Raw genomic sequence first — 27,745 nt, forward strand, 5'->3', positions numbered from 1 at the left:
TTCAACCATAAAAAGGAATAAAGTACTGATACATACTACAACATGGTTGGACCTCACAAACATGTTAAATGAAGGAATCCAGACATAAAAGGTCATGTGTTGAATCATCCCATTTATATGAAATATCCAGAATAGGCAAGTCAACAGGTCCAGACAGCAGACTGGTGGTTGTTAAGTTCTGGGGGAAGTGGGTAATGGGGAATAACTATTTAATGGATGACTTTTTAATTGAGGTATATGAAAATGTTTTGAAACTTAATAAGAGGTGATCACACAGCGTTTTGGATGTACTAAATGCCATTGAATTGTATGATTTGAAATAATTTCACGTTATGCCATTTTCACCTCAAAAATAAATAGTTTTTGGTTGGGCACAGTGGCTCATGTCTGTAATCCCAACACTTTTGTGAGTTCAAGACCAGCCTGAGTGACATAGTGAGACCTTGTCTCTAGTTAAAAAAAAAAAAAAAATTAGCTGGGCATAGCATTGTACATCTGTAGTCCCAGACACTTGAGAGGCTGAGGCGGGAGGACTGCTTGTGCCCAGGAGGTCAAGGCTGCAGTGAGCTGAGATTGTACCACTGCACTCTAGCCTGGGCTACAGAGTGAGATTCTATAGATAGATAGATAGATAGATAGATAGATAGATAGATAGATGGGCTACAGAGTGAGATTCTATAGGTAGATAGATAGATAGATAGATACATACATACATACATAGATACATAGAGATAGAGAGATAGATAAGGTAGATAGATATGGTAGATTTTGTTTTATAATCACAGTGTAACAGTGCTTCACATCCACTAGAATTGCTGATGGGAATGTTAAATGGACAGCCACTTTGGAAACTGACTTGCCAGTTTTGAATGTTCTTTAGGTGTTGTATGGATAAACAAAATGTAATAGATACATACAATGGAATACTATTCAGTAATAAAGCACAAACAACTGATATCTGCCACAATAATAGATGAACCACAAAAACATGCAAAGTCAAAGAGGCCAAATTTTTAAAGGCCATGTGTTTTATCATTTTATTTATATGAATAGTTGAGAAAAGACAAATCTGTAAGAGACAAAACATAGATTAGTGGTTTCCTGTTGCTGAGGGTGGTAACAGGAATTGACTAAAAATGGGTACAGGGGTCTTTTTGGATTAATTGAAATGTTCTAAATGTTCTCAAACTGATTGTGGTGTTGGTTGCACATATCTGTAAAGTTATCAAAATCACTGAGTTGTACACTTCAAATAGGTAAGTTTTATTTTATTTTATTTTTTTTTTTGAGACAGAGTCTCGCTCTGTCGCCCGGGCTGGAGTGCAGTGGCCAGATCTCAGCTCACTGCAAGCTCCGCCTCCCGAGTTCCCGCCATTCTCCTGCCTCAGCCTCCCGAGTAGCTGGGACTACAGGCGCCCGCCACCTCGCCCGGCTAGTTTATTTTTTTTTGTAATTTTAGTAGAGACGGGGTTTCACCATGTTAGCCAGGATGGTCTCGATCTCCTGACCTCGTGATCCGCCCGTCTCGGCCTCCCAAAGTGCTGGGATTACAGGCTTGAGCCACCGCGCCCGGCAAAGTTGTTGTTGTTGTTGTTTTTTTTTTTTTTTTTTTTTTTTTTGAGGCGGAGTCTCGCTCTGTCGCCCGGACTGGAGTGCAGTGGCCAGATCTCAGCTCACTGCAAGCTCCGCCTCCCGGGTTTCCGCCATTCTCCTGCCTCAGCCTCCCGAGTAGCTGGGACTACAGGCGCCGCCACCTCGCCCGGCTAGTTTTTGTATTTTTAGTAGAGACGGGGTTTCACCGTATTAGCCAGGATGGTCTCGATCTCCTGACCTCGTGATCCGCCCGTCTCGGCCTCCCAAAGTGCTGGGATTACAGGCTTGAGCCACCGCGCCCGGCCAGGTAAGTTTTATATTTATGTAAATTATTCCTCAATAAGGCTGTTTTGAAGAACATCATTGGTTACATGAACATTCTGCAAAAAATGTAATTAATTAATTGGAAGCACCAGCTGTGTTTCTAATTTTTTTTAATTTTTAATTTTTTCCTAGAATCTTTTCCTGAAGTAATTGTTCTTGATACTAGCCCGTGACTCTTGAAATTGGTTTATCAATAGAAACAGTGTTGTTTTACTAATTGGATTTTGGCAGTCTCTCCTAATTACATCTAAATGTTTCGTGGTTTTTCTTACAAAACTTCTAACGATAATTTTTGTGCGTCACCACCTATTTCATACAGCTTTATTTGATGTATTTAATTTCTTTTGTATGTACAGAGGATGGTTAGAACGAGAGAGCAGGTATGGTCTGCAACCAGGACACAACTGGTTTATCATCTCCATGCAGTGGTGGCAGCAGTGGAAAGAATATGTCAAATACGTGAGTTAGATTCCTATTTACATTTTTCACAGGATTTTCAACTCCGTCAGTCTTCCAGCCAATAATAAAATGCTATGACTACCAGCCAATAATAAAATGCTCCAACTTAGATAAAGATTCAAAGGGAAAGGAAATGAGTGTTTATATGATACTTGCTATGGGTAAGGCTTTGTGATTACACTTCCACATACATTTCTTCCCTTGCAACAACCCTAAAAAAAGATAATATTGGGCACGGGGGTACCTGTATATATCACATACCTCACATCTCATTTAATTCTCATACCACCCTTGTGAGGAAGATAGTATTATACCCATTTTACCTTTGGGGAACCTGGTGCTGAAAGTAAAAGTAACCTGAATATCGTGATCAGGGTAGAAGATCTGGGATCAAACCCAAGGACTGACTTTAAAGCTTATGTTCTCTCAACTACATCATTTACATTGTCCTTTATTTCACCTTTTCCATTAAAACGGAATTTTTTTCAGAACAAGAAAACTGAAAAGAACAATGCCAAGAATCAAATATTTGCCTTCTTGGAGAGCCAGTTGATATATATACTCGTTGCCAAATGATCAATAACCAAAATTCTAATCATTTGATTCCTATTTGCCTGTATTTCTTCTGTCACTGCTTATTATCAGAATATTGATAGTTACATACTTTTTACATTATCTATCTCATCATTCTTTCTCATCCTTTTTCCATTTTGCAGAGTTTATTAATGTATTTTCACATGTAAAATTTATTAATTGGGAAACACGGGCTTTGGTGTCTCTGAAGGAATAAAAAGTAGGCAAATGACTTCCTGGACCTTGTAGGTAGATAATGATGGTGTGTGTGGATAGAAAATGAGAACATTGGGGTACAGCATCAATCATTATTTTGAAATACTTTTTTGGTTTTTATATTTGTAGTTTGGCCTTAGATTGAGTGGTTGTTAACGTTTTAATGAGTATAGACTCAAAGAATAACACAGTTTTGTCTTGGATGTATTACGTTTTGTTTTCTGTAGGAACACAATAGACGTCTTAGCAGCATGTCCCTTATAAACAGACTGAACTGCACTGATAAGAACATGAACCTGGTTTGTTGTTGCCTACCACAATCCTTTTGTGCACTAAAGAAATTTGGGGAGGGTTGTAAGGGAGAGGTATACATGGGAGAATCTGCATATTCCCTTCTCCACTCTGGCATTTGATATTATTTTCTAGCATGCGTCTGTCAAATGCAAATTTTAAAATCTACTTAAGAATGAAGTCTGACTGGGCCTGTAATCTCAGGACTTTGAAAGTAGGGGAATCACTTGAGCCTAGGAATTCAAGATCAGCCTGGGCAACATAGTGAGACTCCATCTCTACCAAAAAAAAAATTTTTTTTTTTTTTTTTTTTTGAGACAGAGTCTTGCTCTTGTCGCCTAGGCCGGAGCACAGTCGCGCATCTCGGCTCACTGCAAGCTCCGCCTCCCGGGTTCACACCTTTCTCCTGCCTCAGCCTCCCAAGTAGCTAGGACTACAGGCACGTGCCACCATGCCCAGCTAATTTTTTTTTTTTTTTTTGTATTTTTAGTAGAGACGGGGTTTCACTGTGTTAGCCAGGATGGTCTCGATCTTCTGACCTCATGATCCGCCCTCCTTGGCGTCCCAAATTGCTGGGATTACAGGCGTGAGCCACGACGCCCGGCCCAAAAAAATTTTTTTTTATTTAGCCAGGCTTGGTAGTGTGCGCCTGTAGTCCCAGCTACTTGGAAGGCTGAGGTGGGAGGATGGCTTGAGCCTGAGAGGTCGAGGCTGCAGTAAGCCATGATCGCACCACTACACTCCAATTTGGGTGACAGAGCAAGACCCTGTCCCATAAAATAAATGAATAAATAAAGGCAAACTTAGAGTTAAAAGAAACCTGGGAAGAGAGGAGTTTCGCTTTATATGGAGAGAAAGGAGGCAGAGAACTATGGGAATTTATTCAATAAGATGGGGAAAAATGTAAGTGGAGTAACAGCAGTACTTTCTGAAAGTGCATATTAATTAGAAAAGTGTTTTTACTAAAGAGAGAACTATGGCAACTTATTAATAAGGTGGGGGAAATGTAAGTTGACTAATAATCCTCTGAACATGTTTTAATTAAAAAAGTGTTCTTTTCTAAAAATAACCTTTTAAATGCAAATAACTGCACACTGACAGATTTTTTTTTAATGTTTTTATTTTATTTTATTTTATTTTATTTTTTTTGAGACGGAGTCTGGCTCTGTCGCCCAGGCTGGAGTGCAGTGGCCGGATCTCAGCTCACTGCAATCTCCGCCTCACAGGTTCACGCCATTCTCCTGCCTCAGCCTCCCGAGTAGCTGGGACTACAGGCACCCGCCACCTCGCCCGGCTAGTTTTTTGTATTTTTTAGTTGAGACGGGGTTTCACCGTGTTAGCCAGGATGGTCTCGATCTCCTGACCTCGTGATCCACCCGTCTCGGCCTCCCAAAGTGCTGGGATTACAGGCTTGAGCCACCGCGCCCGGCCTAAAATGTTTTTAAAGTGAATTCAAGTAACCTTTTTAAAAAAGTGACATTCTGGGCTTTGTTTCCTCCATTTGTAAAATTAGAGTAATAATAATAATCTCCCTCATAGTGTTAAAAGGATTAAATGAGTTTGATGCATGTTAAGTGTTTTGTTGTTTTTGTTGTTTGTTTGTTTGTTTGTTTGTTGAGGCAGGATCTTCCTTTGTTGCCCAGGCTGGAGTGTAGTGGCACAATCATAGCTCACTACAGCCTCGACCTCCTGGGCTCAGGCAATTCTCCCATCTCTGAGTAGCTCAGACTCCAGGCATGCACTACCACACCTGGCTAATTTTTTGATTTTCTGTAGAGATGGGGTCTCACTATGCTTGCCAGGCTAATCTCGAACTCCTGGGCTCAAGCGATCCTCCTGCCTTGGCCTCTCAAAGTGCTAGGATTACAGGCACCCAGACTCTTGTTAAGTATTTTAAAATAGTGTCTGGTACATAATAAGTACTAAATAGGTAGCTATTATTATGAGAAACTTGAAAAACGTAATCGTAGTGAGCTTGGACTCTTGTCCCTTCCACTTGCTTTATGACCTTGAATAAATTGCTACTTCTTGCTGTACCTCAGGTTTCACATATAAACAATGAGATTAATAGTAATATCTATTTAAATAGGGATGTGAGAATTAAATGTGTTAATACATGTGAAGCACTTAGCCCAGTGCCTGGCAGATAGAAACTCTATGTAAGGTTAAAGGTAATAATGGTGGTAGTAGTAGCAGTAGTTATATAAGGATTTAAATTTCACCTTTCAGGCCAGGCATAGTGGCTCACGCCTGTTATCCCAGCACTTTGGGACGCCAAGGCAGGCAGATCACTTGAGACTGGGAGTTCAACACCAACCTGACCAACCTGGAGAAACCCCATCTCTACTAAAAATACAAAAATTAGCTGGGTGTGGTAGTGTATGCCTGTAATCCCAGCTACTTAGGAGACTGAGGCACAAGAATAGCTTGAACCTGGTAGGCGGAGGTTGCAGAGAGCCAATGTCATGCCACTGCACTCCAGTGTGGGCAACAGAATGAGACTCTATGTTTAAAAAAAAAAACAAAATAACGAAAAAACAAAAAAAACTTCAAATTTCTCTTTCCAGTCCATGTGGCAGCTTTGACAAATGCCTTGTTTAAAAAAAAAAAAAAAATTGGGCCAGGTGCAGTGGCTCACACCTGCAATCCCAGCTCTTTGGGAGGCTGAGGCAGGCAAATCACTTGAGACTAGGAGTTCCGGACCAGCCTGGCCAACATGGTGAAACCCCGACTCTACTAAAAATAGAAAAATTAGCTGGGCGTGGTGGCGTGCGCCTGTAGTTCCAGCTACTTGGGTGGCTGAGGCAGGAGAATCGCTTGAACCCAGGAGGCAGAGGTTGCAGTGAGCCGAGATCATGCCACTGCACTCCATCCTGGATGATAGAGTGAGACTTCATCTCAAAAAAAAGAAAAGGAAACAAAAGAAAATTAGTGTTGACATGTCAGATAATTTGATCTTACTCAGAGCTTCATCTGCCTACCTAAGGTAGTACTTAGCTTTAGTTAGTTTTTTCTCTTCATAAAATGGCATATTTACTTATGTGAATTACTAATTGTGAGGGCAATGTGCTTCAAATACTGCCAAGACTAAATGGAAAGATCAGAGACCAAGGAATCAGGAAAAATGAGCCATCCTTTCTTAGAAGTGGCTAACCTCAGATTTGCTGATTCACTGGAGCATGAATAATTTGACTGTGTCTCAGCTCGTGGAATCTTACCAATCTTTTCCCGCTTTAATGTGTCAAGCTTTATTCTTCGATGTGCAATCTCCTATAAAAATTTAAATGGGGAAGAATGGTGGAATCTTTTCTGTTTATCATCATTGTAGTACATAATGTGTATGTTTCTTCCTTTTTGAGAACTACAAAGGAGCAGCTATTACTATTCACATACAGATTTTCCTATGTAGTCATAATGTAACTTTAGAGCTAAAAAGTACTTTAAAACACCTTTCGCGCCTCTCTCCCATGGGCTGTGGGGGGGTCCCTGTTCTCCTCAGCCAAGGTTGGAGGCCAAGAGCAGCCCTCGAGGATCGTCGTCAGGACTGCCATGAGTGGAGCAGCCTTGTTTTCCTGCCTCAGACATGTGTGGTTGAGGGGGAAATAAAAGGAATGCAACACCTCTCTTCTCTGAATTTACAAACGAAGCTTCTGAGGTCCTTAGGTTTTATAATTGCCCAAAGCTGTATCAGACAATTATTTTATTACCTGATCTAGCACTCTAAAGCTCAGTTTCCTGAGTCCTGCCTTGGTACCTAATCTGTTGCTCCATGCTGCCCTCTATTTTTCCAAAAGCAGCATTTCAGACTAGTGAAATATGAAATTGATGTAACTGTTAATTATTTAAGATCATTGATGCTTGTAAAGTACATATGTACGGAGCATAAAAGTAGTAGTATCATCAATGGAGAAAAAGGTGAATCTTGACCCGTATTTTAGAACACATATTCATACAACACACAGGGACTCCTCCTTGTCCTTTTGTGAATTGTTGACTCAGAGAAAGTGAGGAAATTTCTCTCTACAGGTGAAACTTTACCTATTTAGAAATCTATCTTCTGAAAACCAGGATTCTAGGATAATTTTGAATAGTTCCAGACCTCTGAAGTCAATAAAAACAAAACATGATCCTTTGATGTTTTAGAAAAACAAAAATTTCCACAAGCAGCCAGAAATGAACAGTCAAAAAAAGCTAGTGACTCTAAGATTCTGCAATATATAACTTTGATTCGTTTGTTCATCTTATAGAAGGAAAGTGGTAATGAGATTAATTGGATGAAAAGGTTAGCTATTTCACTGAAAGTCAAGAAGGGTGGAAGGAACAAGAAAAATAAGCGTGTGGGAAGCGGAAGAAGGAACCTGAGTAGTGCTGACAGTTTCAGGCAGTGGAGAACAATGAGAGCATAAGATTCCTGTAATAGAAAAGAAAGCCAAAGACGACGAGAAGACAGACCACTCTAATTTGTTTGGAACATTGGAAGAGAAGCAAAGAAAAGCCCATATTCTCCAAGTCTAAAGGGTATTACTCACTGTACCATGTTAAAAGCATGTGGTACAACCGCAGTTGCTAGAGGCATATGTTGCAGTCTCTGAGAAGTTATTGCAATCATCCTGTTCACAAATTATTATAAAATTTAACCTAACAATTTTAATACCTGTTAATATTTTTATTATCCTGTTTTCTTGCCAGTGATATGTATAGATTCACCCTATGAACTGAGCTCTTCAGAATGAGAAACATTATTACAGGAATGGTTTCATTTACATTTTCTTTAGAAACATAGACACCATGTAAAATTTCCAAACATGTTAAAACATTTAAGATGCAATTCCAAATATTACTCCTTGAAATTCTCTTAAATACCCATCTTAAAGGAAAACTTGAAGAAAATTGTTTGCTAAAATAGACCTAATCTTCCTCAAAATATATTACTACAAATTTTTTAGAAAGTAATTTGTGGTCGGGTGTGGTGACTCAAGCCTGTAATCCCAGCACTTTGGGAGGCCAAGGCGGGTGGATCACCTGACATCAGGAGTTCAAGACCAGCCTGGCCAACATGGCGAAACCCTGTCTCCACTGAAAATACAAAAATCAGCCAGGTGCAGTGATGCGTGCCTTAATCTCAGCTACTCGGGAGGCTGAGGCAGGAGAATCGCTTGAACCCAGGAGGTGGAGGTTGCAGTGACCCAACATTGCACCACTGCACTCCAGCCTGGGCGACAAAGCAAGACTCCGTCTCAAAAAAAGAAGGGAAAAAAAAGTAATTTGTAATGCATCAACTTTATATAAATGGAATAAAGAAATGAGTATAAATTTATAAAGAGATTACCTGCCAACAGTTTGATGGTTATTGAAACATCATTTAAGATCATTTATAGCAAAACTAAAGTGATTTTTCTGGAGGAAAACAAAGTGACTTGGAAGACTTTTAATTTTTTTCAAAGGTGGCGCTGTTACTCTTTCAAAATGGTTTTACTATCTGTCTTGCTCCATCTTTATGGGCAAGAAGCAAATGACCTGAAAACTAATTAAAATCTAAATCTTCTGAAACACAAGTTCCAGAGCAAGTAGCAGATTTAATAACAAGTCAGTTTCTAAGCTCTCAGCATCTGGAGTGCGTTATAAAAACAAATGCATGAGACTATAATCCTCACTAGGGCAATAGTTATTAATTCTGGCTACATATGTAGTGAGATCACATAGAGAACTTCAAAAATGAAAAAATGCCTTTGGCCAGGTGACTCATGCCTATAATCCTAGCACTTTGGAAGGCCAAGGCAGGAGGATTGTTTCAATCCTCCAGGAGTTTGAGACCAGTCTGAGTAGCATATTGAGACCCCATCTCTATGAAAACTTTAAAAATTAGTTGGGCATGGTGAAGGATGCTTGTGGTCCTAGCTGAGGTGGAAGGATCACTTGAGCTCAGGAGGTTGAGGGTATAGTGAGCTATGGGCGACCGAGCAAGACCTTGTCTAAGAAAAAAAGAGCCCTTTGCTATACTCCAAATAAATCAAGAAGTGTAAGTGAAAAAAAAAGTTGAACTGATTTAAATAATAAGGCATGCATGTTTATGGAAAACTTTCTTTTGAAACCTAATTTAACCAAGTGAGGTGGCTCACACCTGTAATCCCAGCACTTTGGGTGACTGAGGCAGGAGGATTACCTGAGGCTAGAGTTTGAGACCAACCTGGGCAATATAGTCAGACTCCATTTCTACAAAAAAAAAAAAAACACGAAAGAGTTTTGCTCTGTTGCTGTGACTGAAGTGCAGTGGCGTGATCTCAGCTCACTTCAACCTCTACCTCCTGGGTTGAGGCCATCCTCCCGCCTCAGCCTCTCAGGTTACTGGGGACTAAAGGTACGTGCCACCATGCCCCACTATTTTTTTTGTATTTTTTGTAGAGAAGGGGTCTCGCCATGTTGTCTCTAACTCCTGAGCTCAAGTGATCCACCCACCTTGGCTCCCAAAGTGCAGGGATTACAGACGTGAGCCACCATCCCAGGCCAAAAATTGTTTTAATTAAAAAAAAAAAAAAAGAAACCTAATTTAAATATATTGTATTTTGTGTTGGTATGGATTCCATATTACTAGAAAAGTTGTGAGGAGCTTGATATTATCTTTAAGAAAATTAACACTTAGGACTAATTTATACTTCTTTTTTGACATACATCAGTTTGGTTCTACTGTCTTGTCTACAGGATTTTGATTTCTAGGCTGGGCACAGTGGCTCACACCTGTAATCCCAGCACTCTGGGAGGCTGAGGCAGGTGGATCGCTTGAGTTCAGGAGTTCGAGGCCAGCATGGTGAAACCCCGTCTCTACTAAAAATACATCAATTAGCCGGGTGTGGTGGCAGGCACCTGTAGTTCCAGCTACTCAGGAGGCTGAGGCAGGTGAATCATTTGAAGCTAGAGGCAAAGGTTGCTGTGAGCCGAGACCGCACCACTGAACTCCAGCCTGGGCAACAGAGCTTGACTCTGTCTCAAAAAAAAAAAAAACCAGAAAGAATTTTGACTACTTTGGTGAATCATCTAAAAAAAATTGATGGTCCAAAATGCATATGTAATATAGATTCCTAGTTATTAATCATTTTTTTAACTATGGTCACCATTTTTCTCATATAATGCCATACAATTAACTTACATAAATAATTTTGCCATTTTTACTTAAAATTTTAAAAAAAATTTTGGCTACTCAAGTGAAGCAGTGGTAATGGACAAGGAACAAAGAAATTTGTAACTGGTTGTGATTAATTAGTTGTTTAATCATATTTTCAAAGGAAACTTTGTCTTACTACTTTAAGTTAGAAAACTCGTGTCCGCTGGGCACAGTGGCTACGCCTGTAATCCTAGCCCTTTGGGAGGCCCAGGCAGGAGTATTGCTTGAGGCCAGGAGTTCAAGACTAACCTGGCCAATATAGTGAGACCCTGTCTCAAAAAAAAAAAAGTAATTGGGCATGGTGGCTCACGCCTGTAATCCCAGCACTTTGGGAGGCCCAGGCAGGCAGATAACCTGAGGTCAGGAATTCAAGACCAGCCTGGCCGGTATGGTGAAACCCTGTCTGTACTAAAAATACAAAAATTCTCCGGGCATGGTGGCACGCGCCTGTAATTCCAGTTACTTGGGAGGCTGAGGCAGGAGAATTGCTTGAACCTGGGAGGTGAAGGTTGCAGTGACCCGAGATCGTGCCACTGCACTCTAGCCTGGGTGATACAGTGAGACTCTGTCTCAAAAAAAAAAAAAAAGAAAAGGAAACTAGTGTCACTTGCCAGAAATAGAAGCCAATAATATTATTAAATTCCAGCTAATAGTGTTGTCTTTTGAAGACTGCTATTTAGGACTGTTCTCTCTTTGTTAAAAACAGAAATAGAGAAAATATCAAATGTTAGATTAGCATATTAGCACCATATAAACAATACAGTGTTTGGTGAAAGAAGAAAAATATGATTGAATTTTTTTTTGAGATAGAGTCTCGCTCTGTTGCCTAGGCTAGAGTACAGTGGCGCGATCTCAGCTCACTGCAACCTCCGTCTCCCGGGTTCAAGCGATTCTCTTGCCTCAGCCTCCCGAGTAACTGGGATTACAGGAGCCCTCCACCACACCTAGCTAATTTTTGTATTTTTGGTAGAGATAGGGTTTCACCATGTTGGTCGGGCTGGTCTTGAACTCCTGACCATAAGTGATCTGTCTGCCTCGGACTCCCCAAGTGCTGCGATTAAAGGTGTGTTTAGTTATTGTAGAAAGTCACATAGCTATAAGTCATACATAGCATTGCCTTTCACTCTATGTACATATACCACTCATCTTTTACACATATATATTTTTTTCAGTCACAAGAACTAAAACACATAGTTATTGTTAAATGATGGAATCTGAGTACATGTGATATTTGTTTTCTTCATGTGTAATCTTTAATAATAAAAAAATTATATACATTCATGTACTATGAGAAATAAGGAAAAAAGAAAAAAATGTAAACTTTATTTACTTTTAATGTTAAAAAAAGGCTTCCAACAGAATAGAGTTTAATTACTTTATGTGGCACAAAATCCTTCACAGTCTGTTTTGTCTACCTTGCCAGTTTTATCTATACACATACTTTTCCTCCTTAAAGAGATTAAAATTTAGCTATGTATTAGAATGTTTTTAAATGTCTGTGGCCCGCCACAGGAGACATAGAAAAGTAGATAATTGTGAGATTCGTTTCTGAAGACTACATAGTTGTCAGATTATTAAACTTTGCTTCTTATTCTCTGGTTTCCTGATTTTAGGATGCCAACCCTGTGGTAATTGAGCCATCATCTGTTTTGAATGGAGGAAAATACTCATTTGGAACTGCAGTCCATCCTATGGAGCAGGTCGAAGATAGAATTGGAAGCAGCCTCAGTTATGTTAATACTACAGAAGAGAAATTTTCAGACAACATTTCTACAGCATCTGAAGCCTCAGAAACTGCCGGCAGCGGTAAATATGACCTATTCCCCTGAGGTTTATTGGTTTATTCCCCATGAATAGGTCTTTTTTTTTTTTTTTTTTGAGACGGAGTTTCACTCTTTCATCCAGGCTGGAACGCAGTGGCATGATCTCTGCTCACTGAAACCTCCACCTTCCGGGTTCAAGCGATTCTTCTGCCTCAGCCTCCTGAGTAGCTGGGATTACAGGTGCCCACCATCACGCCCGGCTAATTTTTTTTTTTTTTTTTAGTAGAGATGGGGTTTCACCATGTTGGCCAGGCTGGTCTTGAACTCCCAACCTCATGATCTGCCCACCTCAGCCTCCCAAAGTGCTGAGATTACTGGTGTGAACCACCCTGCCCGGCCTCCCCATGGATAGTTATTAAGGGAGTCTAATTTGACAGAGGCTGTAGTGAATAGGGTAATAGGAGATCAGGGTTCCATTAACAGAAATAAGTTTTAAATGAAATGGTCAATTGTAAAATTCTTGAATATATTAGTATTTTTACAAAGAAAACCTCTTTTCCATGTTATACTTCATTAAATATCTCAATATGGAAATATTTTCATTATTTTCTTTTGAGATAGGGTCTTGCTCTGTCACCCAGGCTGGAGTACAGTGGCATAATCACAGCCTACTGCAGCCTCTGCCTCCTGGCCTCAAGCAGTTCTCCCACCTTATCCTTCTAAGAAGCTGGGACTACAGGCACGTGCCACCATGCCCAGCTATTTTTTGGGGTTTTTATTTTAGAGATAGGGTTTTGCCATGTTGCCCAGGCTGGTCTCAAATTCCCAGGCTCAAGGGATCCTTCGGCCTCAGCCTTTCAAAGTGCTGGGATTACAGGCATGAGCCATAACACCTGGCTATTTTCATTATTTTCATCAATCAAGCCCCATCTTTCCATATTGCTATTACATTTATTTAGTCAGTAAATTTAAATTTTCAAAGATAGTCATCTCCAGGACTCTCTCTAGCCATAAACATACTTTAATTAAATTAAATGCACCCCATAGCAGATTCTATGTATATTTCAGGCCAAAATATGGAGATTATTTTGTTAAAATACTGAGAAAGAATTCAGATGCCTCCCATAATTCCCTTTAGGCCTTGGTACTTACCTAAAATTTCATGTTTCCATATCTACAGGGAAGATGCTATGGTATTTCTGTGGCCTAGCCGAACTGAGTTGATTGCTAGTATTCTGGTACAGTAGCAGAACCCTCAGTCTTACCCTATTATTTATTTATGTACTTAAAGAGACAGGGTGTCACTCTGTTGCCCAGGCTGTAGTGCAATGCCATGATCATAGCTCACTGTGACCTCCAGTTCCTGGGCTTGAACGATCCTCCTGTCTCAGCCTACCTAGTAGCTAGGATTGCAGGTGTACACTGCCACACACAGCTAATTTTTTAATTGTTTTGTAGAGATGAGGTCTCATGTTTCCTGTGCTGGTTGCAATCTTCTGGCTTCAAGCAGTCCTCCAGCCTTGGCCTCCCAAAGTGCTGAGATAACAGGCATAAGCCACTGCACCTGGCCTGTGTTATTTCTTTTTGTTGTTGTTGTTGAGATGGAGTCTCGCTCTGTCGCTCAGGCTAGAGTGCAGTGGCGCGATCTCGGCTCACTGCAAGCTCCACCTCTCGGGTTCACACCATTCTCCTGCCTCAGCCTCCCAAGTAGCTGGGACTACAGGGGCCCACCACCACACCCGGCTAATTTTTTGTACTTTTAATAGAGACGGGGTTTCGCCGTGTTAGCCAGGATGGTCTCGATCTCCTCGTGATCCGCCCACCTCGGCCTCCCAAAGTTCTGGGATTACAGGTGTGAGTCACCACCCACAGCCCTGTGTTTTATTTCTTCCAAGATATTCTTTTCCTTTTCTTTGGAAGGTGTAAGCAAACTGGACAGAGCTAGCATTTTCTTTACAAAGCTCCTTGTAGAATCTGCTTCTTCCCTCCCTTTCTGATACTATAAAGATCACTTAGCAGTCCTAGAAGTGCTGTCATCAGCTTTAACACCAGGATTATTTCTTAACCCCATCTAAAGATCTTGTTTGGTATGTGCTTATCATATAACCTGTGACACCCAAAGGCTGCATATCACAGGCAGAAGGTTACAAAGTAATGACTGCTAGAATGTTTACCAAAGATTAGCATGTAGTTGACAGTTGAAATGCCTTAAAATACCACTGAGGTTCACAACTCTAAGCCATGGTTAATCATTTTCTGTGCTTATTTTCCTATTGTAAAGATAATGTGTTTCTTTCAAAAGAACTCGTGAACATTGAGTTCATAGATAAAATAGGATCTATTCACACTGAGGTTCACAGCTCTAAACCATGGTTAATCATTTTCTGTGCATATTTTCCTATTGTAAAGGTAATGTGTTTCTTTCAAAAGAACTCGTGAACATTGAGTTCATAGATAAAATAGGATCTACCCCCAGTATTCTTTTGTTGGAATTCTTGTTTTAGTTCTTTTTAATTTAGTGACTTCATATCACCATTATCTACCAAGAACATTTGGAATATTTTTCTAGTTTTAGGAAAATAATTAAAGGATGCTATATGAAAGCCCAGCTACTTAGCCAGCTCTTCCCTTCCAATCGGAGGACATATAATTCTCATTATGAATTATTAGATACTCTAATAATTTTAAAAGCTCTTATTTTTAGTACCATGCTATGTATTGTCCAGAGATGGATAACATTTCCTGTCTTCTACAGAATTACCAGAATCTGAATCTGTACGGACATGTCAACAGAGTAGTACAATACATGGGCATTGAGTTCATGTCCTCAAGCCTGTTTATGTATAATAACTAAAAATAAGAGATTCCATCCTCTTTTTTTTCATAGGCTTTCTGTATTCTGCCACACCAGGGGCAGATGTTTGCTTTGTGCGACAACATAACACTTCTGACAATAACAACCAGTGTTTGCTGGGAGCCAATGGGAATATTTTGTTGCACCTTAACCCTCAGAAACCAGGGGCTATTGATAATCAGCCGTTAGTAACTCAAGAACCAGTAAAGGTAAGTAAGTTTACATCTAAACTTAAAATTATTCTCTTGCAAGCTATTAATAAATTTCATTTCAGAGGTTTTAGCACATAGCAAAACATTGGAGGTTCATTTAATTACTCTGTTATAGATGGAAATCTCTTTGTATAGTACATTTCTGTGAGAATATTTATGATTTAGAACTTATATAGAAGTAGTTTAGTGACCCTTGGTAGTATTGTTATTCTTACTTAGGACAGCTGTTCTGAAAATGTTGTTTCACATACACTATGAATTTTTTTTTTTCAAACTAGTATTTTTTATTGTTTGAAAGAAATCTGTGAAGTTATTTCAAGTACTTTGGTGATTTTTCCATGTGATATGCTTTGAGTTTCATTTCTTCCATAGTTTATTTTGAAAGTCAAAAATAAAAATATCTCATTAAAAATTCAGTTTTTTGGCTGGGTGCAGTGGCTCATGCCTGTAATCCTAGCACTTTGGGAGGCCGAGGCGGGCAGATCACCTGAGGTTAGGAGTTCGAGACCAGCCTGGCCAACATGGTGATACCCTGTTTCTACTAAAAATACAAAAATTAGCCGGGTATGGTGACATGTGCCTGTAATCGCAGCTACTCGGGAGGCTGAGGCAAGATAATCGATGGAGCCCCGGAGGCAGAGGCTGCAGCTAGCCAAGATCGTGCCACTGCACTCCAACCTGGGCGACAGAACAAGACTCCATCTCCAAAAAAAAAAAAAAATTAAGTTTGTCCAGCAACATGAAACTGGGTGGTGATATATGAGTTTGTTTTCCTATATCTAGGTATTGCTGAGACCCAAAAACCTTTGTAATATTGAAAGTCAACATTGTCATTCTATTCTTTCTCAGGCTACATCATTAACACTAGAAGGAGGACGATTAAAACGAACTCCACAGCTGATTCATGGAAGAGATTATGAAATGGTCCCAGAACCTGTGTGGAGAGCACTTTATCATTGGTATGGAGCAAACCTGGCCCTACCTAGACCAGTAAGTATAGCTAATAGTGCCTTGTATAAGGAGCAGTCATAGATGGGGGTCTTCTGTTACTTTTCCTATATGACTCTCACTAACCACAAACTAGCTCTTACCTTCTGGTAGAAGAGTGTTCTGAACCTGTTTGGACTAACTGAACAATGTTAGGTTCCTTCACATTCATTAATTCATTCATTCATTCATAAATAAAGGCAAGGAAATAGGAGGCTGTTGAATGTGTTATCCACATAAAAGTAGATATCACCTAGGATATGCAAAACTTAGGCTGGAGGGAAAGACAGGCCAAGAGCCAGTGTCAAAAAGTTCAGTGAATGTAGGGAGTGGTGCAGCGGTTATTTCTGAAACTACTATTCCCAACTGTCACACGGTATCTAATTAGGGACTGGATTCTTCTTGTAGCTTTTGGTGGATTTTTGTGGTTTATGTTTTTGAAAGAGGGGCATATAAAAGATCACAACATATGATAACAGAATATTATATTAAAATATTAGTATATAGCACCATTTGTTGTGCTTACACAGTAAACAGCACTTGGTACTCTGTACACTCACTTTTTACATTGTTGATGCAGTAAATTATAACAAGATATTTTGGTGGGAATTTTTTGGTGTATTAAGAAACACTCTTCTGCCTGTAATCCCAGCACTTTGGGAGACTGAGGCGGGCAGATCACAAGGTCAGGAGTTCGAGACCAGCCTGGCCAACATAGTGAAACCCCGTCTCTAATAAAAATACAAAAATTAGCTGGTGTGGTGGCACGTGCCCTCACTCCCAGCTACTTGTTAGGCTGAGGCAGGAGAATTGTTTGAACCCAGGAGGCAGAGGTTATAGTGAGCCAAGACTGCACCATTGCACTCCTGCCTGGGTGACAGAGTGGGACTCCATCTCAGAAAAAAAAAAAAAGAAACACTCTTCCCTTCATAATGTCCAAGTTAAAACTTCCTTATGCCAGGAAGGTTTTGTATAGATGAGATATGGTACCTTAACTTCTAAAAAGAGTAAAACTCTGTTATAAAACAGACTAATGTAATTTTGATGTTGATTTTGAGTTCTTAATAATTATGTTTATGAAAAATAACCTGAAGCTGCAGGGTTGGAACAATCATCCCACCTCACCCTCCCCAGTAGCTAAGACTACAGGCACACACCACCATAACAGCTAATTTTTAAATTTTTTAAGAGACAGAATCTTGCCGTATTGCCCAGGCTGGTCTCAAACTCCTGGTCTCAAGCAGTCCTTCTGCCTTGGCCTCCCAAAGTACTGGTATTACAGGCATGAACCACTGCACCTGGCCTGTAGTGTTGTTTTTATTTGATTCTTTATTGCTTCCTCTTGGTACTAAAAAAAAAAAGTTCTGTTGCAGAAGATATTGGTTACGAGAGTAAAGGAAAATAAAACCTGGTCACCTGAGACTTAAAAGACTTCGTAAGAGTTTCTGGTTTAAAGAGTTTCAGTGTTAACCCTGCTATCCTTTTAGAATATGAAATTGATAATATTGATAATGTACCACTCTTACAACACTATTTTGATAATTAAATGTTTTCCTGTGTCTGTGGGCTTGTAAGCAGGTTAAAACTACTTAAAAATCCTGTTCCAACCATGTGAAATCTGAGTTTTTTACATCCAAATGTTTTGTTTAAATCATAGACAAAACATATATGAACAGACTGGTTACACAAGTAGAACATAGTAAATTTTTATGTGGGAACAGTTGTGTCCTCACTACTAATACAAAAAATAAAATTTTAAAGAATTTATAATACTCTTCATATTAACAAAATGTGGATGTTTTTACATGATGTCCAGTGATAAGGTTTTATGAGAGTAGTATACTTATACATTACTGGCAATAGTATAAATTACTAAACTTTAGATGGCAGCATGACTATATGAATACTTCCATAGTTTTTGACTTGTAACTCAATTTTTATTAATTTGTCCTTAAAATGTCAGTCATTTATATACGTGAAACAGGTTAAAATGAAAAGAGTTACAGTGTGAGGGTAGTAGAATTATAGATAATACTTAAAGGGTTTTTTTCCCCTCAGTGTTGTTACTTTAAGCTTTTAAATAAAAGGGGAGACGATATCTACAAGGAGTTATAATCTTAGGAAATGGGTTTCAGAGCAGGAATTTAACAGTATTCAGATCCATATAACTTAAATGTGTGAGTTTCGGTAATTACTGAAATGTAGCTAGTGAACTTGTTGGACATTTGGTTTAGAAATAAATCTCATAAGTTAGATTAAAATGGCAAGTTTTGTTTCTTTTTTTAGTGGTCTCTTTTTATCTTTTAAAACAATAGGTGATCAAGAACAGCAAGACAGACATCCCGGAGCTGGAATTATTTCCCCGCTATCTTCTCTTCCTGAGACAGCAGCCTGCCACTCGGACACAGCAGTCTAACATCTGGGTGAATATGGGTATGATGAGCCTGAGAATGTTTCCTCAGCATTTCCCGAGAGGTAACTTAAGAATGCAGCAAGAATACCATGCATTTCCTGGAAAAAAAAAAAAGAAGAAAACTATGTTGCTCAAAGTCTGGTGCCACTGTATTGATACACATTCCCATCAACTTTCCTACAGATTCAGTAATTAATTTTTACAGGTCTTAGATCTACGGTCATGCGCAAGACTAGATGAGGGGTCGAAGCAAAAATCCCAACAGCAAACTGAGATAGAATGTTTCCTTTTCTACTTACAAAGAAAATAAATAGAAATATATTTTACGTGCTTTATTTCTTTGAGATAAGCCGTTGTAAATTGTTACTAGACTAAGTAGTAGTCTACCAGTCATTGACTGGTCTTTTCAACTCCACTCAAATTTGTAAAAAGTAATTCCTTTTATACTATCATCTTTTTTGTTTTTTAAGGTTTTTGTTGTTGTTTGGTTATTTGGCAAAACGATACATTTCTCATGCTTTATCTAAAGAGGCTTTATATAAGAGACAGACAGTACAGAGCAAAAGGGATATTTTTGAAAATTAAAGTGATATATTTGCTTTGAAAAAACATCAAGCCTATCAAAATGACATATAAATTAGTTCCCTTTTTAATGTAGAACATGCAAAAAGTTCCCCTTTCATTTCCCTATAAGGTTAAACTTTATTGATGGGCAAGACTGCTCTGTGCTTTTGCTTTGCAAATACTTGAAATTATTCTTCAGCAGTAAAGAAATAATAAACTGGGCGCAGTGGCTCATGCCTGTAATCCCATATTTTGGGAGGCCGAGGTAGGCAGATTACTTGAGATCAGGAGTTCAAGACCAGCCTGGCCAACATGAACCCTGTCTCTACTAAAAATACAAAAATTAGCTGGGTGTGGTCGTGCTGTAATTTCAGCTACTTGGGAGGCTGGGGCAAGAGAATCACTTGAACCCAGGAGGTGGAGGTTACGGTGAGCCAAGATCACACCACTGCACTATAGCCTGGGTGATGGAGTGAGACTCTGTCTCAAATAATAAGAAGAAGAAGGAGCAACCATTTACACAAATTATGAGACTATGTTAACAATACCAGCATGTTATTATAATTAAAATAACTTAGTATGCAAGAACTACCTCTAAACCCCAACCAAAATAAGTACTCTGTCTCCTTTGAAATTGAACAGGGTTAGTTTTGTATCTTCATTAAAGGTTATATTCATATAATATATGAAGATTCTTTTTTTTTTTTTTTTTTTTGAGACGGAGTCTTGCTCTTTCGCCTAGGCTGGAGTACAGTGGCACGATTTCAGCTCACTGCAAGCTCCGCCTCCCAGGTTCACACCATTCTCTTACCTCAGCCTCCCAAGTAGCTGGGACTATAGGCACCTGCCACCACGCCCGGCTAATTTTTTGTATTTTTAGTAGAGATGGGGTTTCACCGTGTTAGCCAGGATGGTCTCAATCTCCTGACCTCATGATCCGCCCGCCTCAGCCTGTTTGGTAAGAATTCTTTCAAAAATGTTTGGTAATAATTATAGCAAAGCATTGGCCTCTGCCTACCAAACTTTGTCTTTGGGGAAAACAGCAAAATCAAAGAACAGTGAGGCCAGGCATGGTGGCCAATGTCTGTAATCCCAATAGATTGGGAGGCTAGGGAGGAGGATCATTTGAAGCCAGGAGTTTGAGACCAGCCTGGGCAACATAGTAAGATCCTGTCTCTACAAAAAATTTTTTTAATTAGCTGGGCATAATGGTGTGCCCTGTAGTCTCAGCTACTCAAGAGGCTGAGGTGGGAAGATCTCTTAAGCCCAAGAGTTAAGGCTGTGGTGAGCTATGATTGTGCCACCATACTCCAGCCTGGGCAACAGAGCAAGAGCTTGTCTCAAAGTTCTTTTTTTTTTTTTTTTTTTTTTTTTTGGAGACGGAGTCTCGCTCTGTCACTGAGGCTGGAGTGCAGTGGCCGGATCTCAGCTCACTGCAAGCTCTGCCTCCAGAGTTTACGCCATTCTCCTGCCTCAGCCTCCCGAGTAGCTGGGACTACAGGCGCCTGCCACCTCACCCGGCTAGTTTTTTGTATTTTTTAGTAGAGACAGGGTTTCACCGTGTTAGCCAGGATGGTCTCGATCTCCTGACCTCGTGATCCACCCGTCTCGGCCTCCCAAAGGGCTGGGATTACAGGCTTGAGCCACTGTGCCCGGCACAAGAGCTTGTCTCTAAAAAAAATAAAGAAAAAAAGAAGGAAACCATATTTTAAAAAAGGAACAGTGAGATAGAACCTTTATGAAACATTCTTGATTTAATTTTCCATTAGAAGTATTAGCCTTGCTTCCATGGCACCCATTGCAACTTTTTCAATTATCTTTGAAAGATAACATGAGGCCAGGTGCAGTGGCTCATGCCTATAATCCCAGCACTTTGGGAGGCCGAGGCTGGTGAATCACCAGAGGTCAGGAGTTTGAGACCAACCTGGTCAACATGGCGAAACCCCATCTTTACCAAAAATACAAAAATTAGCCGGGTGTGGTGGCAGGTGCCTGTAATCCCAGCTACTCGAGAGGGTGAGGCATGAGAACTTCTTGAACCCAGGAGGCAGAGGTTGCAGTGAGCCGAGATCGCACCACAGCACTCCAGCCTGGGCAACAGAATGAGACTCTGTCTCAAACAAAAAAAATAAAAGAAAGATAACATGAGAGGCAAGATGGGTTGTTGTGCTTTTAGTAGGTATTCTTTGTAACTCTTGTGCTGATCCTAGATTTTTGCTGCTTCTATAAATTCCGCTAGATTTGTTGGTGCTATTCAAAAGCACAACATTATGTATAATAAGTGGCTGCCTGCTTAATGAGCTATGCTATCAAAACTTTCTAAAACTCAAATTTTTGTATTGTGGCTTAGGACAATAGAGATTGACTTGAACACTATACTTCTATATGCTCCTGAATCCTAGAACTGCATATTTCAGATGCTCCAAATTTGTTTTTAATTTGAAATTTTATTTCTTGCTAATTAGTTGTGAAATCAATCATTAGTCATTTTAAGATTTATAAAAATATGCTTTCTTGCTGTACTCTTATAACTAATCCTAAAATGTGTAATTGGAGAAATTTGCTCTTTTGTTTTCTTTTAGAGATTATCCTTTGCTTGTTAATTGTAAAAGATTTGCTTGCTATGTGTTTAAAAACTGATCACAGATTTCGTTCTGCCATAACATAATCTTCATCTTTCTCAAATACTCAATTTATTACAGTTGTTTACTAGGCTCTTTTATTCCTTTTGAAGTGACAAGTATTCAAACCTTGTTACAGTTACAATGACTTAAATGTAGCCTTTTCTACAGACAAGGTCATAGAAAGTCATTGTTTTTAGATGACTTTTTTAGCCTACCTTAGGTGAGGGAATTCCTTTTCTGAGGTTCTAAAAATGTAGATGATGCCCACATTTTTCTCAGCTTTATTTAGTGGGGAAGACTCACTAAAAGCATGTTTCAGGAAGAAAAAATCTAACTCATGGTTGAATGGGTGGAAAATTATTTGGAATGTACATTATATTGATAAGTTTATATTTTTAAGTTGGGTTGCTTGATAAAATACAGCCTCGGCAGAGATGACTGTTTTACGCCACAGCTTTTGTCTAGGTTTTTGGCTGAATAGTTAACCAGGGTTTGATGAGCTTTTTTTTTTTTTTTTTTTGCCACCTCTCTTTGATTTCCATAATCTCTTGTCATTTCATACCCCTTCTCTTTTGAAGTATGTAGTGAGACCTGATATATTCTTCTTTCACTCTTTATTCTTTTCCCCTGTATTACCACTCTTCTTATTTCTACCTTTAGCCCTTCAGGAATTCAAGATCATGTCTGTCATCATCTTACTGGGTGGACAGGCTAATATGATTTTTTTTTCCTTATAGGGCACTTACTTATTTGGCCATGGAAAACTTCTTGGCTGCATTTTGAAACTCTGTTTTGGCCAAGCGTGGTAGCTCAGACACTTGTAATATCAGTTTGTAATCCCAGCACTTTGGGAGGCCAAGGTGGGATGATTCCCTGAGCCCTGGAGTTCAAGACCAGACTGGGCAACATAGGCCCTGTCTCTACTTAGGAAGCTAAGGTGTGAGGATCACTTGAATGAGGGAGGTTGAGGCTGCACAGAGCCATGATTGCCGCACTGCACTACAGCCTGAGCAACAGAATGAGACCTTATCTCAAATAATGATAATAATGATGATAATAATAATAATAATAATAAACTCTGTTTGGCTATGTAGAATCTATACCTATTTAGAATTTTAAGTCAAATTCTTTTTTTTTTAATTGATACATAATAGAGATACATATGTTTTCTGGTGCAGGTGTACCACTGTGCCAGATAATTGAGCTACTTAATGACTGAGAGTGATGGGATTAGTGATTCAAAGAAAGTTTAGGAAAGTGGACCAGGTGAATCCAGTTATCTATCTGTGAGATTCAAATCCCATCCCATTTTCTCTCTTCCACTGAGTTTGTTTTTTTTTTTTTTAACTCTGTCTTAATTTTTTTTTCCACTGAGTTTTATTTTATTTTGCTATTGACTGTGACTCAGCTGAGTGCAGCCAGATATCAATGCCAATTGTTTTCTGGCATGTTACTACTCTTCTTGGTATCCAAATATTGCCAGTTATTTAGACCTTGGGCCTTGGGCCTTTGCTCATCTTTTCGAAGTTGAGACTTTGGACTTTAAAACACCTGGAAGGCTGGGCTTGGTGGCTCACGTCTGTAATCCCAGCACTTTGGGAAGCCAAGGCAGGTGGATCACTTGAGCCCAGGAGTTAGAGACCAGCCAGGGCAACATGGCCAAGACCCTGTCTCTACCCAAAAATATACAAAAATTAGCCAGATGTGGTGGCATATGCCTGTAGTACCAGCTACTCAGGAGGCTGAGGTGGGAGGATTGCTTGAGCCCTGGAGGTGGAGGCTGCAGTGAGCCAAAATCACAGCACCGCACTCTAGCCTGGGCAGCATAACAAAACTCCATTTATTAAAAACAAACAAACAAACAAAAAGAACTTGGGTCTTCTGTCTGCATTTTAAAGCTTTTTGGTACTCTTCATTTATAAAATTATTACACCTGTAGTTCTCATTTCTTGTCATTATTTCCTAAAATAGTATGGTCCCCATTGGTGAGAGGGGTGCTTCTTTTTCACATCTGCCTTTTTTCTTACTGTGATTACTGTAACCATAGGAAATGTACCTTCTCCGAATGCACCTTTAAAGCGGGTATTAGCCTATACAGGCTGTTTTAGTCGAATGCAGACCATCAAGGAAATTCACGAATATCTATCTCAAAGGCTGCGCATTAAAGAGGAAGATATGCGCCTGTGGCTATACAACAGTGAGGTAAGAGGCATCTCAGAGTCATGGAGAGCCTGATTGTTGGTATTTTTTAAATTTTAAATAGTAAAAGAAATTTCCTAATCTTATTTATATTGTTCCAATTTTAGTATATATGTTGCCAAAGAGCACAAGGATGATTAAATGTTAAATCATGTTTCATGAGTATGAGGATTTTGCCTATAGTAATTATGGTGAAACCATAATTACAACATGGTGAAAACTGTCTCTGCTAAAAATACAAACATTAGCTGGCTGTGGTGGCATGCGCCTGTAGTCCCAGCTACTCAGAAGCCATGTATAGGATCCTAAAAGCCATGTATAAGATACCAGTGAAAAGTTCATCTTTTAAGATACTATCTGTATACTTGTAATATTTGTTTCTAAGATCCATAATAGCAATTGATCACCATGGACAGTACCATCTTACAAAGATTATTGTTACATATAAAGATTACATGTTTTACATGTTATAAATATTGTATGTTATATTATAAACTAATGGTGTGGCTCACGCCTGTAATGCCAGCACTTTGGGAGGCCAAGATGGATGGATCAACAGAGGTCAGGAGTTTGAGACCAGCCTGGCCAACAAGGTGGTAAAACCCTGTCTCTGCTAAAAATACAAAAATTAGCTGGACTTGATGGCGTGTGCCTGTAGTCTCAGCTACTCAGAAGGCTGAGGCAGGAGAATTGCTTGAACCCAGAGGTGGAGGTTGCAGTGAGCCTAGAGAGCACCACTACACTCCAGCCTGGGCAACAGAGCCAGAGTCCATCTCAAAAAAAAACAAAAACAAAAACAAACAAAAAAACTTACTCATCCAAACACCACCTATTCCCCAAAAACCTATTGAAATTTTTAAAAAGAGAAAGATAATACTTATGAGGTATACATTGTCTTTCTCTCATATTGCCACTTAAATTATAAATATTTATGAACAACTATAGTAGGCCAGATATTTGTGATATAAGTTATGTAACTACAAATAATTTTTTTTTAATTGTTACTCATTTTTATCTCTCTATTTGTTTCTAGTTTACTAACCAAATAACAAAAACATTTCCTCCTCCTTACACAGAACTACCTTACTCTTCTGGATGATGAGGATCATAGATTGGAATATTTGAAAATCCAGGATGAACAACACCTGGTAATTGAAGGTACAAGATGGAAGCATGCATCTATATTAAATTTTCAAGGGGAAGAATTTAAAGAGTTACTAATAACCCATTTTATAATTTTCCCCAAGACAACTATTATTTGATCATTATGTTTTTATGGTAAAGAAACCCTTTGGAAAAAAGAGAAAAAGAAAACCCTATGAACTCTTATGTAATCCTACCATACGATCTAGATTGCTTTAAAGGAAAAATATCCTGTTTTTAGTCATTGACTGACAAAGGATGGGAATGGTAGATTTAAAAAAGTGAATTCAGAGGCCGGGCGCGGTGGCTCACGCCTGTAATCCCAGCACTTTGGGAAGCCGAGATGGGCGGATCACGAGGTCAGGAGATCGAGACCATCCTGGCTAACACGGTGAAACCCCGTCTCTACTAAAAATACAAAAAATTAGTTGGGCGTGGTGGCGGGTGCCTGTAATCCCAGCTACTCGGGAGACTGAGGCAGGAGAATGGCGTGAACCCGGGAGGCGGAGCTTGAAGTAAGCCATGATGGCCCCACTGCACTCCAGCCTGGGGGACAGAGCGAGACTCTGTCTCAAAAAAAAAAAAAAAAATAACAGTGAATTCAGTTTACAAATTTATAGTTCCTTAAAATTTTCAAGTTGCTGCTTTGAGTTTGAGTAAAGAGAACAACTTTCTTGCATAGTTAGTAGCACAGGCTTTCATTAGTCATCAACACTGGCTACTCACTGACAGAGCTACTTGTATATTCATAGATTTACACATTGGCATGCACATGTTATTAAAAACTTTTTAAGTGTATCTTTTCCCATCCAGTTTTGTGGCAACATTGTTAGTTGCCTTTGTATTAAAATGAATAGGCTGGGCGCAGTGGCTCACACCTTTAATCCCAACACTTTGGGAGGCTGAAGCAGGTGGATCACTTGAGGTCAGGAGTTCGAGACCAGCCTGGCCAACATGGTGAAACCTGTCTCTACTAAAAATACAAACATTAGCTGGCTGTGGTGGCATGCGCCTGTAGTCCCAGCTACTCAGGAAGCTGAGGCACTGAGCATCAGTCAAGTCCAAGAGGTGGAGGTTGCAGTGATTCAAGATCATGTCACTGCACTCCAACCTAGGGGACAAAACCAGATGGTCTCAAAAAAAAAAAAAAAAAAACGGGAAAAAATTACCCTGACAGTTGTTACAATTTAAGAAAGAATTGTGCCAGGCGTGGTGGCTCAAGCCTGTAATCCCAGCACTTTGGGAGGCCGAGACGGGCGGATCACGAGGTCAGGAGATCGAGACCATCCTGGCTAACACGGTGAAACCCCATCTCTACTAAAAATGCAAAAAAATTAGCCTGGCGTGGCAGCGAGCGCTTGTAGTCCCAGCTACTTGGGAGGCTGAGGCAGGAGAATGGCGTGAACCCGGGAGGCGGAACTTGCAGTGAGCCGAGATCGCGCCACTGCACTCCGGCCTGGGCGACAGAGCGAGACTCCGCCTCAAAAAAAAAAAAAAAAAAGAAAGAATCGTAATATTTCTAATGTTTTAAGTATAAGAAATTCCATTGTTTCTGAAGTTTAATTACTTCTGTAGATGGTTGAGTATGATTTTACTTCAAGTTGGTAATTGAGGGAAAGGATTATTCAAACCAAGTGACTTTAAAGTCCTCAATATGAAGAATAAGAATGGTTTTAGAGCCAATTACAGGCATGCGCTGCATAAAGATGTTTCAGTCAACAAAAGACCTGTATACAGCGGTGGTCCTATAAGATTATAATACGATATTTTTACTTGCACCTTTTCTATGTTCTAACATGTTTAGATACACGAATACTTACCATTATGTTACAGTTGCGTACAGTGTTCAATACGGTAACATGCTGTACAGGTTTGTAACCAAGGAGCAACAGCCTATACCATACATAGCCTAGGTTTGTGTGAGTACACTCCATGATGTTCACACAAAGACATAATCACCTAATGATGCACTTCTCAGAATGTAACTCCATCATTAAGCAACGCATGTACTAAAATTAACTAGATTTTAAAACTTCTGATTTAGGAATAAGATGTCTTAAAAAAAAAAAGCAATCGAGTGGGTGTGAATTAGATAGATAAGAAATTAACACATTCCTATCTGTCCTTCCAGTTCGCAACAAAGATATGAGTTGGCCTGAGGAGATGTCTTTTATAGCAAATAGTAGTAAAATAGATAGACACAAGGGTAAGTCTCCAGTATTATTTTTTAAAGATTATTTTAAATGCATTCTTTTTTTTTCTTCTCTCAACTATTAAAGTGCTAATAGCTTTTGGTTTTCTAGTTCAAAAGTAATTAGGCCCCTACTTCTTTTTCTTTTTTCCTGAAGCAGCATTTGATGTTGGCAAACAA

The 27,745-nt window shown here is 39.5% G+C and overlaps 1 protein-coding gene and 1 non-coding gene across 7 annotated transcripts in view; both read left to right on the forward strand.

The window, feature by feature from the left end:
* Positions 1-27,745, forward strand: part of USP32 (ubiquitin specific peptidase 32) — a 225,218-nt gene that overhangs the window by 162,363 nt on the left and 35,110 nt on the right. For 4 of the 6 annotated variants that reach the window (XM_033183779.1, XM_033183782.1, XM_033183784.1 and 1 more), the window contains 8 exons: positions 2,274-2,376; positions 12,229-12,421; positions 15,266-15,441; positions 16,294-16,434; positions 18,747-18,906; positions 24,080-24,234; positions 25,308-25,389; positions 27,506-27,580. In XM_033183779.1, the coding sequence (XP_033039670.1) occupies positions 2,274-2,376; positions 12,229-12,421; positions 15,266-15,441; positions 16,294-16,434; positions 18,747-18,906; positions 24,080-24,234; positions 25,308-25,389; positions 27,506-27,580 (1,085 nt within the window). The remainder of the gene's footprint in view (positions 1-2,273; positions 2,377-12,228; positions 12,422-15,265; positions 15,442-16,293; positions 16,435-18,746; positions 18,907-24,079; positions 24,235-25,307; positions 25,390-27,505; positions 27,581-27,745) is intronic. The other 2 variants (XM_033183780.1, XM_033183781.1) reach the window with 2 other exon arrangements.
* Positions 6,912-7,043, forward strand: LOC117068110. Its single transcript, XR_004430972.1, has one exon.

This window comes from Trachypithecus francoisi, unplaced genomic scaffold, assembly GCF_009764315.1.
Source record: "Trachypithecus francoisi isolate TF-2019V2 unplaced genomic scaffold, Tfra_2.0 Lachesis_group20, whole genome shotgun sequence".
NCBI lineage: Eukaryota > Metazoa > Chordata > Mammalia > Primates > Cercopithecidae > Trachypithecus > Trachypithecus francoisi.